A 13790-nucleotide genomic window follows, 5' to 3' on the forward strand; every position below is an offset into this window, starting at 1 on the left:
AGTCTGGCTTGCCGTATAATTAAGCTAACTGTTTTTGCATGAGCAAGGTAAAAAAAAATCTGCAGCACGTTACACACTCTGTAACACTTGAAGGCTAAAGCCCGCTGCACAGTTGGTAATGCATTAAGCTATACAGTCGTGGAGCGGACTTCTTGCAAGACATAAAGAGCCGTAGGGTGAGAAACGTGCATTAGTTTACCTCGAGGATCTGAGTCGAATATTGCGCTCTTCGTGATTTCGTTGTGTTGAAATGCATGCCAATCAATCAATCAATCAATCAATCAATCAATCAATCAATCAATCAATCAATCAATCAATCAATCAATCAATCAATCAATCAATCAATCAATCAATCAATCAATCAACTTATTATTCATAACAGAATAAAATCGAGTGCGTCATATTTATACAGGTGGGACCCGGCAACTCAACCTGAGTTGTGTTGTGGAAGGGGTACCTATGGCAAATACTGTTATTTATACCCGTGTAAAATGATCTTATAGATAGGTGTATACATTTAAAAAAATCGAAACGTTATACAGTCGATTGTGCCAAACGTAAATAGATGCTTTCTGCCGTAATATTTTTGTATCGGTGAAGTGCCGCCGAGCGTTGATTCACTCCAACCCGCTTGTTCTTGTCCCACGTGCCCGCAGGGGCGCCCTTAGCCCGCGGGCGCCATGGACGACGAAGAGGATGTGTCGGCGCCGTCCTTTCTGCACAAGCCGACCCTCCGCGAGGAGGACGACGGCAACCGGCTGGTGTTCGAGTGCCAGATGCGGTCGCACCCGCGACCCGAGATCTCCTGGTTCCGAGGAGACGTGCAGCTGCACGACGACCACCGCACGGCGATCCGCGTGGTCGAGATCGAGCCGCGCAAGTACCACGTGTCGCTCGAACTCAATGACGTCATCGAGTCGGACGGGGGCCTCTACAAGGTTTTCGCCAAGAATCGCGAGGGTCAGGTCGACTCCTCCATCAACCTCAACTTCAGCCGTGAGTTCGCATTTCCCTGCTGCATGGATACGTCTCTGTGCTAATGCGACCGGTACGAACAGTTTTGACCGCTTCGGGAGCTAAAGTCACCACAAACTCGCCACAAAGGCTCAACACAAGTTTTTACACCAGGGCTGTTAAGCTTTTTGTTATTCCGTGTGGCGACACCAGAAAACTATCATCATCACTAACCGGCGTAGGAAAGGAAAGTGAATGTGAGGAGGAGAGAAAGGAGGAGGACAACACCACCAGCTGCGCTGCTTCCTCAGTCTTCGCTCCACTAGTGCGTACTTATTTATTTATTTATTTATTTATTTATTTATTTATTTATTTATTTATTTATTTATTTATTTATTTATTTATTTATTTATTTATCCAATGTACCTTACAGGCCCACAGAAGGGCACGGGGGAGTATCAAGAAAATGTTACACGATTTGTAGGTGGCTCAGAGTTATACAATAATAAGGAAACCTTGGTAATAATTATAAAACAAAAATAACTGAGTCTAAAAAGTCAAGCATGCAATATAATGGCTATAATATGAACAGGCTATAAAAAGTGCTGTCAGTTCTAAGAAGTCGTACAGTTATACAAATCACAAAAAGCGAAAAACACTGTTACATTTTGTACTATAAAAATGAAGTATACGCTAGTAATCGCGCGCATTAAATCACCGTATTAAAATGAAACAATAAGGAAACGCTGAAAGTTGAATGCAAAACTACATGACACGAAGTAAATGTATAAAATGGTTATGGAAATGGGTAGGTAACGCCAGCTGTCACCAAAAGAATGTACGCATAACTGGTACCGCATTATTATGTCTAATTTGTTCTCTGTGTTGCTCCTCGTGTGTGGTTTTACAACAACAACAACAACAAAAAAAACAGAAGCCAGACACATACAACAGCGAGCAAAAAAAAAAAAAAAAACACTGACGTTAACGCTTGCTTTTGTCTCGTTTGTTCACCGTACTTCGTCGGGTTTTGTGAATGAATACAAAGCTATCCAGCTATCGTATGTGCTCCGCATTTAATTTTCCGGCAAACTTGCTTCTTTTTTTAGTCAGTAGATAACCCGCTGCAAAGCTAAAAGAGCGAGTATGTTTACTTCCTGAAAACGCTAAGCAATTGGGACTTGAACTACGCAACAATCCATTTTGTTAGCCAGCTAGTCAGACTGAGCCAAATTGAAGCCAAGTGGAAATAATGGCAGCTTCGCAACAGTGTTGCCAAGCCTGAAGGAAGGGCGGAGCTGGACGGCCCTTCCTGTTTCTCTTCATTCTTTCTCTGTTTTCTTGTATCTCTCTTTTGTATCTGTTCCTTTCTATTTCGTTCTTTCTCACTCGGTTTTTTTATTTCTCCCTTTCGTTCTTTCTGTTATTCTTGTCTTTGTTACCTTTTTTTCTCTCTATCTCTCTATTTATTGCTTCATCTTTCTCTCTATCTCTTTTTTTTCTTTCTCTGTCTTTCTATCCGTATGTTTTTCGGTATTTTTATCTGTTTAAGTCTTATTCCCTTTATTTCTCTCTCTTTTTCTCTTCCTCTTTCTTTCGCTTTCTCTCTCTTTCTATATCTAATTTGTCTGTCTGTCTGTCTTTCTTTCTTTCTTTCTTTCTTTCTTTCTTTCTTTCTTTCTTTCTTTCTTTCTTTCTTTCTTTCTTTCTTTCTTTCTTTCTTTCTTTCTTTCTTTCTTTCTTTCTTTCTTTCTTTTTCACGTGTTCGTTTTCGTTTGACAATCGCCCCTGCTGTACACGGTAGTGGGGCTTGCCCAATTGCTGTGGCGCGTACCCACATGAGGCGTTTGGCACGAAGGAGCACGCGTTACCGACAGCTTAAACAGCATCACTGTACGGAGAATGTAGAGAGCGCATGCCCATTCATTATGATGATAGTTTTTTTACGACGGAGCACAAGTTACCGACAGCTTAAACAGCTTGGCTGTTCAAAACATAAGGAAAGCCGGACGGAAGGAAGGCCAACTAGGCACATTTCCGGTTTCGTTACTCTACACTGGAAGGAGTGTTTAAGGATCCCAAAATGTAGTTGACACGTGCGAACATTAATTGATTCGGGCACGGGCTGAGAGGCATTGAAGAGAGGATACAATTTCATAGTTCCGCAGAACCCAACTTGAAGAGCCGTCTCTCGAAATAAGACTTGTTTTTCATTGTGTGCTGCCATTCTACGCCGCGAAAAAAATAAGAATCCCGCGCGCGCGTGTGCTCTTGGCACAGGTCTTTGAGCGAGCGAAACTGAATAAACGTATTCCCTTACCATGACGTCAGCAGAAGCTCTGTATATATAGATAGGGCTCCGTGTTGACAAACACGAACCCTGATCTTTGCGTAATACGTTTGACCATGAAGATGTTAAATGCGCAACTAGATTCCTTGCGGAATGGGTGGACTCGCTGTTGCCCTGGCCTATCCTACTAAGTATAAGGTTCGAATCCCAATGCTGTAAATCTTTCGTGCCATTATTAAGGCGGAAGCCTTATATATGTCTCATGTGAACACGACCTTGAACGAAAAGCCGGAGTGAGAGAAATTATGCAAAAAAATAATCACGTGACCGCGCGAGCTTTGCGTTCACTTCGTCGTTGCGGCATTCGCGTGAACAAAAAATTGAAAAGCCGCGTTCCCGTGATATTGTCACGTGGCCGTGACGCTGACGAAGGCAGCAGTCGGCGGGCCCAAAATGAAACTCTTTATTTGGCCGAAAATGCGGCCGTGAAACGGAAAGTCAACCTACAGCAATACACGCTGTACACTGATAGCGGCGAACAGAGCGTCGGCCGTCGATAATCTGCTCTGCGGTAAGGCGTGCCGGCATTTATACATGCGGCACCGAACATTCGAGCCTTATCGCTGGTGGACGCGTTAGTTCCAGAATAATCTGAGCTGTTCACGTTTGCGCGCTCAAGCCTATAAGAAGATTCTGAAATAATCTGGCTCCCAGCCATTCGGGCGCGGTTTGCGCAAGGCAGCGATTACACGTGTAACAGACCAGTTACATCAACATAGCAAAAGAAGCGCGCGTGGCAATATAAAGTGCACGTTAAGATAGCCACACCACGGATGGCTTTCGTCTTCCGGTCGTCTTAGGCGAATGCATACGGGACCCTGTGAGCTTTTGGAAACTAGAATATGCGTGAAATAAGTTCATTTCAGTGGCACCTCATGAACATCGATTTCGTCAGTTTAGTATTTAAAAAAAAGAAATGTACTTGTCCGCGAAGTTTAAGGACGGTCAAAACAAGAACTTCACAAGCTGTTTGTTGCACGTCAAACGTCTGCAGAAGCTTGCAGAATTCGCTTAGACATTCAGTTTACGTATGCATAAGCTTGCGTTCGGCAGGCAAGCAGCTATTAGCAAAAAACCCCGCATCTTGCAGCCGACTAGAATAGAACTGAAGTATCGGAGTTCGCTCGAGATTTTTAGCTTAGATTCCCTAGCGAGTGACTATATATCTGACATGGCTCGAAAACTTCGACGTCTTGCCTACGTGCTTCCCGCTACATCATTCAATAACCACGAGGATATTCAGCTGCAAGAAGTATTCGAAAATTTCGAAAATGACAATCTCGAATCCAGCTCTAATAAAGTGTCATTCGATTAGTATTTTACAGCGAAGCTGTCTTAGTCTACGCTGTGCCGTCGTAGTCGCCGCAGTAGTAGTAGTAGTAGTAGTAGTAGTAGTAGTAGTAGTAGTTAGCAGTTGGTGTGGTGGTGGTGGTGGTGGTGGTGGTAGTAGTAGCAGTAGTAGTAGTAGTAGTAGTAGTAGTAGTAGTAGTAGTAGTAGTAGTAGTAGTAGTAGTAGTAGTAGTAGTAGTAGTAGTAGGCACGTAGCCAGAAATTTTTTTCGGGAGGGGGGGCACTTGCTGAAAACCTTGACTATTTGAGAAAAACACCTATTTTCATTATTTATTTTTGGTAAAAACACATACTTCACCAAAATTTCACCTGAGTAGTAGTAGTAGTAGCGGTGGTGGGGGTGATGGTGGTCACGCAGGTCATGTAAACTATTCTACCACCGTGGCCTTGACCGAGCACAAGGGACCGCACTAAGTAAGCAACGGCCTGGCCCGCTGGTAACGCGCAAGCGCCGTTAGCACGCTGTCCTGCGCCGGTATTCGAGGCGCTGCCTTTGTTCGAGGCACGCTCGTTAAACACGCGTTTGTTTGCCTACGCCGATACAGAGAAAACCGTGTGTTTGTGTTATGGCTGCCTTCCGGCACTTTCGTGGTGAGCTTCGCGCAGGAAGCGACCGTGGTGCTCCGTCTACGTCCGTCTCGCTCGGTCGCCTCTTGAAATAATGATGGAGGCAGCGTTTGAGCACATTAGCGCATTTTATCGGCCCTTAACTTCGCTTAACTACAAGAACAGTACACATTATGCGTTAAACCACGTACGTATCGCAGGGATATAGAAGTAATGGGAAGGCAATCGGTAATTGCCTGGGAGAGGTCTGATTTATCGTTTTCCATTTACACGTACGTGTACAAAATAAACGGCAAATGCAGGTGGATGAGGGACAAAAGCCGCGCAAACGCTGCTTGATGAAACCTCACCCCGTTTAGGACAGTACGGTTGGTATGGTTACATGGTAATGCGCACTATACACTTAGCACAATACACTGATACAATTACCATGAAGCATGACAGTCATACAACGCATAAAAAAGAAAGAAAACATTTACACGAGTGATTACACTGCACAGATAATGAGGCAAGAAAATAAATTATATAGACTTCATGATGTGCGAGAATAGCACAAAAAGTTCCTAATGCGTTCTGCTTTGAAAATGAACAAGCCGATGATTATATTTATGGTGATGAAGATATCACGATCGCGACGAAGACAACCTCAATCAAGAATCACCCGAACTTGAGCTTGTTCTTGCGGTTTTGAAAAGGAAATAGGCTGCGGTGTCTCATACGATAGAGAGCTTACTAGAGAATGCACTTGCGCCAGCACAGACACTTGTCAGGTGATTGCAATACTTACATAGATGAAAAAAAAAATATCGCAGAGGCCGCAAGAGAACTGCACCAAATTCTTTTTGGTCTGCATTTGATTGCGACATCTATGTTTTAATATTTCTTTTTAGCGTATGGTGTATTTCGGTCCCGCTATAAACGCCATAAAAGCCTGTGTATAGGCATAGCCAGCGCCTTGTTTTGTCTGCTCTTGTCCTATATTTTTTTTTGTCAGGAGCGTATAGTGACTTATTAACTTAATCACAAAAGTGTTAACGCAATAATGAACATTCACTGCTTAGAACCAGTTCTTGTCGAGCTGTCCAAAGCTGAAATTAACAGGTGGCTCTTGCTTAAAAGTAAACAATTCCGGTTTAACTCTACACTGGATAGTCGGTGACTGTTTGGTAGTCAGGATAGCAAGGCAACACATGCGACTCATGCGAAACTCAGGACCTAAAGTAAGCAATTCTTTCTTTTCGTACATCCTTCACAATCTTTCTTGAGGAACACGAAATTATGTTTGTCGCCTAGTGCTTTTTTTTATATTTACACTTAGGGACCTCGCAAGATGCAAGTTTATCCTGCTGCACGGCTCTTGGCGTGAGTTGCGACGTTTTTCAGGACATGAATAAGGTGGGGCGGACGAAAATTTCTTGGAATTGTGGGAGCATAGATCTAAAACAACCTGTGTATAAAGATAAACCTGAGCTTGAGAAAAAAATTTGGGGAAAGTAAACAAAGAAACTTGTCCTCAGTCTTAACCGAAGAATTCAGAGGGTCTCTTATGCATTGGCTTAAGACGACTCTAAGGCGAAATGCATCCATCCGTTGTGGCTATTTTATTGTGCACTGCATATCACGCGGACGCCGCTTTTTCGTTTTTTATTTTATTAAGGCGAAAGCCTTAGACGCCTCATCAAAGGCGAAGACTGACCGTCGGCGTTATCGTCCCGCGGCGTCGGCGTAAACACGAGTGATCCAAAAAATCATCGCGATGACGTCACCACATGACGTCATATGGTGACGTCATGTGGTGCCTTCGAATCGTCTTCGAGTCGTCTTAGGTGAATGCATAAGGGATCCTCCGAGTTTTTTCTTTCTGTTTTTTTTTTTTTTACTTCTTAGTCACGCGAACGCCACAAAGACAAAGTGAACACTCGATTCACGAGGCGCGCGGTTGGTCATGTGACTTTTCGTGCGACGCGCCTACTTCCGGCTCAAGTTCTCAAGGTCACGTTCGCATGAGACATGCAAGGCCTTAAGCAATGTAAGGGGACAAAAAGTAAACGTACGAAGAGACGAGGTAAGAACTGGAAAGCGCTGTTGTAAAACTACGGACAAGGAACACCGTTGGACTTCGCCTAATTACAGTTGCGTTAAGTTCGACAGAGGAGTAAAGATAGAAGGGCGCTTCTCCAGTACACAGCAAGCGAACGACCGTACCTCTGTGGCTCAATATACACCTGTACGTGCACTTATCCAAACGAGTACTCGTCTCAAGGTCCTGCTTTTGTGGAGCCGATCCAAATGACAGGACGGGTCCTCGTAATTTGAAATTAATGGTCCGTGGGAACCGCTTCTCAAGGTTAAGCCAGAACGACAATCGAGGCCTGGCCCAGAAGCGAGGCAGGCGTCCTATCGTGTCTACGAGCTAATGTAAATGCAACAGGGTAGATAGCTCGACGTTAAAATATAACACCACCAAACAGAAATGCGCTTACGAACGAAAGAAGATGAATCTAAGGCCTCCTTTCTTTCTTTGTTAGACACAACTTTAATGAAAGCAACAGACAACGAAGCCAAGGAAGCTATGGAGGACGTTTTTTGTATTCTTTTAACTGTATTGTAGAAATTATTATGTAAATGTGAAGAAATCAAAGTGGATGAAAAGACAACTTGCCGCAGGCAGGGAGCGATCCTGAAACCTTCGGATTACGCGTCCGATGCTCTGCCAATTGAACTACAGCGGCGGTTGTCCTCCCGTCCACTTTATCGTGTATATCTATGCATTTAAACCTGGAAGTCTTAGTCAGCGCCTCTTGTAGCGATGTCGACGAGTGTGGAACACTATTTTGTTGTCAGCTGGCGTCACATAGCACGTGATCTTTTGTACGAGCTGGCAGCCGACCAATAAGTTGGTCAGACTTATTTGTCTGACCAACGGCTGACCAATAAATGGTCTTTTCGTCCACTTTGATTTCTTCACATTTATATCATGATTACTACAATACAGTTAAAAGAATATAAATAACGTCTCCTATACCTTCCTTGGCATTTGTTGGCTGTTGGGTTGTCGTTGAGCTTGCGTATGTGCGTGTTTCGTCGTACCGGCGCTTCAAACGATTACTTTCTGATTCTGCCGCAAACATGATTATCTGTGTCGGCCATATACTACTGTCCGGAGCGGCGTCATGCCTAGATAATTGCCAGGGCACGCTAGTAAGATTCTAGCCGGGAAACAACAAATATCCGGTGTTTAGTACACGTGCCCCTATACCTCTGCGTGGGTCAGACCTCCCTTGTGGTTTAACTCGCTGAGAGCAGGTTACTCTAGCCTAGCCCAGGTGTGCGTTTAAAAGAGTCCTTTGACTCTTTTTTTTTTAGAGTTCTGACTTGCCACGTATATGACTCTCTTTAAAGATACACGTCAACTCTTTTTGGAGGTCATTGTACTCTCTTCGGAGAGTCGTGGGACCCACAAGAGAGTTCACGTGTCTCATTAAAGAGAGTCATTTACGTGGCAAGTCAGGACTCACCGAAAGGAGTCACACATACTCTTTTTTTTTTTTGTCTTCGCACTGTCCACGCAACAGGCGCAGCGAACAAGCAGCTCGCGCGCCTCGAGCCACAATTTTTTTTTGTGCGGTATTTTTTTTCTGCACCGTTTCGTGATCATGCCAAATTTTTCTCTTCATGAGGCATATAAAACTGTAGAAAACGAGAAACAGCGCGAACCACGGGACAAAATGACATAAACTGACTAAGCGCTGAACTTGAAACAAAGAATAAGCGAATAACTATTTCTCTAGCACGTCTAACAAGGTGAACAGAGAAGACACGGGACCTCGCGCGTGTGGTAAGAAACACGCAAGAAAGTTTGTTGAATGCTTCCATGACGCAGTCTATAAAATTCGCTAAAACGGCTGCTTGGGCGAGTTGGTTCATGATCAAGATAGATATACCAGCGCAAAAAAGACAGGACATTTAGGAAGGACACACACACAGCGCTATGTGTGTGTGTCCTTCCTAAATGTCCTGTCTTTTTTGCGCTGGTATATCTATCTATAAAATTCCCCTCTCATGTGGTCTTTGATGTATCGGTCAAACTGACAGGTGTTTAAATGACCGCCTTAGAGACACTGCAGCCTAATGAAGGGTTCTGTTGGCCGCGGAGAGTTTCACATGTGGTTGTCGTGCTATATTTGATACTAAGGCTCTGTCGTGACCAGCGAGCACGTGAAATGTGTGAGGCATATTGCGTCGACAAAAAAGGTGATATGCGCGTGGGTGTGCCTTCGATAGCGCTCCTCACCAAGGAACTTGGATGTGGATGATGGTGTTTTCATTTTTTAGTTGATTACATAGAAGTGTGGACACTTCAGCAGAGTGTAACGTTGGGCGAGTTGTTGCATAGCTTAAAGGGACACTAAAGAGCAAAACGATTTTTCTCGCATTAGTAAAGTAGTCTTCCACGATACCAAAAACACCACGCTTGCTGCGAGAAGACGTTTAATAAGCGAGAAAACGCGCAAAAAGAAAATACAGGTGGCGACGCCACCTTGAATTCCAGCACCAGTTGCCGTGACGTCACATATTTTTGACGGCGCCTGCTTGGGCCTACGTAGTTCCTAGTTGGTTAAATAGAAGTACATTGTCCTGTGAGGGGGCCAGAGACTTGACATAACGATTTTGTGGAAATTTCGTCGAGCCAGTGGCGCCAAAATACGTTAAAAGCTCTTTGAAGTCTTTTACGTCACGAATTACAAAGTTCGGCGCGAAATTTAAAAATGAAACTTTGAACTTGGTTTTCTCCTCTAATAATAAACCTATGGTGGTGAAATAAACTAACACAAGAGCTGTCCGACCACACTTTATCAATCTAAACCATTAACGAAATATTCGTGGCGCAACTGAGAAGAGCCAGAGATAGAGCGCCACTCCCTATCCTGCCTGGCGCACATATCCTCTTTTCTCTTGTTTTTCCTTGTTATTAGTTGTGCCACGAATATTTCGCTAAGCTTTACTGCGTATGCCTTCTCAGGTGTATTGACTTAAAACTGTTGTCCTCTCCCTCATATCCTTTCATGACCCACGTGCGTATACACACTGCCTACTGTGCAATCAAGCTTCTTAGTATATGTTCAGCGCTTAGTCCGTTTCTGTACTGTTGTCCTGTGGTTCGCGCTGTTTCTCGCTTTCTATATGGAGATGTAGCAACCGGCCCAAATAAGCACTGTTTTATATGACTTTAGCCCTAAAATAAGTTCGCCGAAATAAGAGAGACCTCGATTGAACCGCTCGCCGCTCCATGCCAGCACAACATGTCGCGGCGAAAATAAGGCCGGCGCTTATATACGCTAGCTTTCATAGCAACGCGGCCGTTGCCCGCGCGGCTGTCTGTCACAAGAGTCGAGGGCACACTCGTGTCGCCTCTGCCTGCTGTCCTCAGCTACTGCCATGCACAGAACGCGTCAGCCGCAGGCGCGTCTCGCCCAGCGCACATTTTAAAATAGGCCTGCCGGCGGTACACGAACGTTCGTCGTCAGCGGAATCCGGCGCTTCCAAATGTTTTGCTGTGTAGACAACGTGTTGCCCAAGGGCCTCCTCCGCTGCACCTATACCCTCCTTCCCTTTTAGACATTTGGCCTGAAACACCTTGCGCGGAAAAGCGAGCCAAGATGACGGTTCGTCGCGCCGATTGAGTCACACGGGCGAAAAACAATAAAAGGGGGCGCCGCATTGCGTCACAACGTGTTTCCACTTATGGCGCGCGCCGTTGCGTTGCTGTGTTTATGTGGCGCTGCCGTATTTGTTAACTCAACGTGCATACTCCCGCGTGCGAGCAGTGTGTCTTGGCCGGAGACCCGTTTATCCTCTCCTCGTCCTCTCGACAGAAGAAAAGAACGATGCTGGGGGGATTCTTGGGGCACTCGTTTTAACGGCGATGTAGCTTTTATGAGACGAAGTTTTGCCGGCCGGGTTTACGACGAGTCGTTTGTGAGCGGGCTTTGACGCACGAACTGTGCCGCTGCCCGCTTATGGAATCGGCCGTATCGTAGTCGATCAGCAGCGGCAACAGCGGATTCAGTAAAACATTTGGCTTGTGTCTTTGCTTCGTATGTAGAGGTGCGCGAATAGTAATTTTTGAAACATAGTACGAATCGAATCGTGCAAGAAGCGAACCGAACATCGAATACTTTTGAAATAGTTTGAGAATATTTAAGAACCATTTTGACAGTTAATATAAAATGATGTTCGAACAGTAGTACTGTGTCATTAAAAGCACCAGTGGAGCGTCATGGACGAAGACGCATATCCTTCGCGTGTACACAACTCTTCAGGGAGTGCGAATGATCAGTGAATAGCCGGAAAAGTATGGTTCCTTAAGCGAGCTTGTCTTCTGTACCACGTAAGACTGCAGAAGCGTTAGTATTTTGCGCTAATACTGCTCCCGCGAGAATAAAGTCTATCGTAATTTCACGCCGATTTTGCCTTTAATCGGGCGCAGTTGACCTTTTAAAAAGCTTCTAAACTATTTAAAAGTATTCTTATTAGAAAATAGCAGATATTCAATTACAAGATTGAATCGAATAAGACGCTATTTGATTCGATATTTTCTAATACATTTGCACGCCCTGTGAATAATTTCTTCAGACTTAAATAAAACCACATTTAAGTGTAACGCAAGCAATTAGTCGTTATTGAAGCGAGCTGTTGCAGGGACGTGGCCTAGCTTTCAACTGAATGACTGGACAAACACGTGATAAAAACATGTCACGTGTTTTATTTAACCATATAGACCAGTAAAGTTCGAGCGAGAAGCTTGAGAGAAACCAAAGGAGACATACGCATGAACCCTGCAATGTCTAAACGTAGCCCTGCATCAGAGAAAGTTGGGATAAGCACACTTGTTTTTATTTCTGACCATGGAGAGGACCTCACTTTAAAAAAAAATGCATTGTCGGTTCAGTGCACGCCTACGTAGTTGAATAGGTGATTAGTAATTGCTTCTTGATCTATTAAGAGCTGAAAAAAATATCTTTTTTTTTTTCATCAAGATTGCATCTATATATAGACTTTCGGTGTCACCATATTTTTAGAAATATTTTTAAATATTTATCCTAAGTTGATTGCCTTGTCTCTGCGTCAAGAAGAGCAATTTTGAAACACCCTTCAAATGTGTAATGTTGAAAATAATTAAATCTAATTAACATTTAATTATTAATTACCAATATATCCCAAAATATGTCAATTACGCCAGCGGTCATAACTACCGATCCTACCACACGAAAATAAAATGGCTTCGGAGCACTGCATGCGTATAAATAGGCTGTGCAACGAATTAGGATCATTGCGCTATTATGAATAATAAGTATCTTACAGCCCAGGTGGTTATATTTCAAATGAAATTCATAAAACCGAAACTTATTCGTTGTTTTAAATTATCCTAGTTCACTGCGCAGCTTAACGTCACCTAAATGCGCTGCTTCTGAAAACCAGTAGAAGACCACGGATATGCACGATATGAAGATTATCTTTCGTGTTGCACGCACCGCGTGCGAAAATTACGTAAAAGTGTGGCTTCGGTCGAATATAACTTAGTATCACAAAACTAACCCTGTTTTTTATTTTGATAAATTTGTGGCTCTCACGTGCAAAACTCACGATACAGCTGTGAGGTACATCGCAGTGGCGTACTTAGGATCTGTTACAATAAACACGTGTTCCATTAACACGCACTCAAATCTGTTAAACGGGTGTTCTTACACATCGTCCCCATCATAACTCGGGCGCCGTGGCCGGGATTCGAACCCGCGCACTATGACCGCGACCCTAAACAGTAATTGTGAAACACTGTTCTAACGAAGAACTTTTTGCATATCCTCTTTGTGCTCAACTAAGAATGAACGAGTCACAAGCTGAACTATGGTTGTGACGTAACGCACTAGACAGATTGTCACTCAGATTTAATATCGGCACCCAACGCACCAGCGACAACTTACTGAATATGATTTTTGTTGGCGCCATATTTACAATTCACTCATACTTTGTCTCTGCTTTCTTTCTTTCCAGCTGCTGACGAGCCAATGGACCAGTGAGTTGAAAATCCTTCCTTCGTATTTGTTTATTCTATTTCTTGTCTCTGCATGAACGCGTCTTGTATGACGTCCACCGATGATGTTGATAAGTCCGAAATTTCTGTTCTAACTTTACGCTGCCCCGCCACGGTGGTCTAGTGGCTATGGCACTCGGCTGCTGACCCGAAGGTCGCGGGATCGAATCCCGGCCGCGGCGGCTGCATTTTCGATGGAGGCGAAAATGTTTGAGGCCCGTGTACTTAGCTTTAGGTGCACGTTAAAGAACCCCAGGTGGTCGAAATTTCCGGAGCCCTCCACTACGGCGTCTCTCATAATCATAGTGTGGTTTTGGGACGTTAAACCCCAGATATTATTATTATTAACTTTACGCTGACAATTAGGTGCAATGAGCTCTTGAAAACTACTAAGGCGTTTCCTCTGATTATGGTCGATCCCGTAGGTCTTTAGTGTAGGCATGGTGCATGGCGTCTTCAGTTACCAGAGGAGTA

General features: G+C 44.1%; 1 protein-coding gene across 1 annotated transcript in view; it reads left to right on the top strand.

Annotated features, from left to right (window-relative positions):
* Positions 1-660: 660 nt before the first annotated feature.
* Positions 661-13790, top strand: part of LOC125759901 (twitchin-like) — a 105989-nt gene continuing 92859 nt past the window's right edge. Inside the window, exons 1-2 of the mRNA XM_049419348.1 lie at positions 661-996; positions 13277-13298. Coding sequence (XP_049275305.1) covers positions 681-996; positions 13277-13298 — 338 coding nt within the window. The 5' untranslated portion in view covers positions 661-680. The remainder of the gene's footprint in view (positions 997-13276; positions 13299-13790) is intronic.

This window comes from Rhipicephalus sanguineus, chromosome 9 (genome assembly GCF_013339695.2).
Source record: "Rhipicephalus sanguineus isolate Rsan-2018 chromosome 9, BIME_Rsan_1.4, whole genome shotgun sequence".
Classification (NCBI taxonomy): domain Eukaryota; kingdom Metazoa; phylum Arthropoda; class Arachnida; order Ixodida; family Ixodidae; genus Rhipicephalus; species Rhipicephalus sanguineus.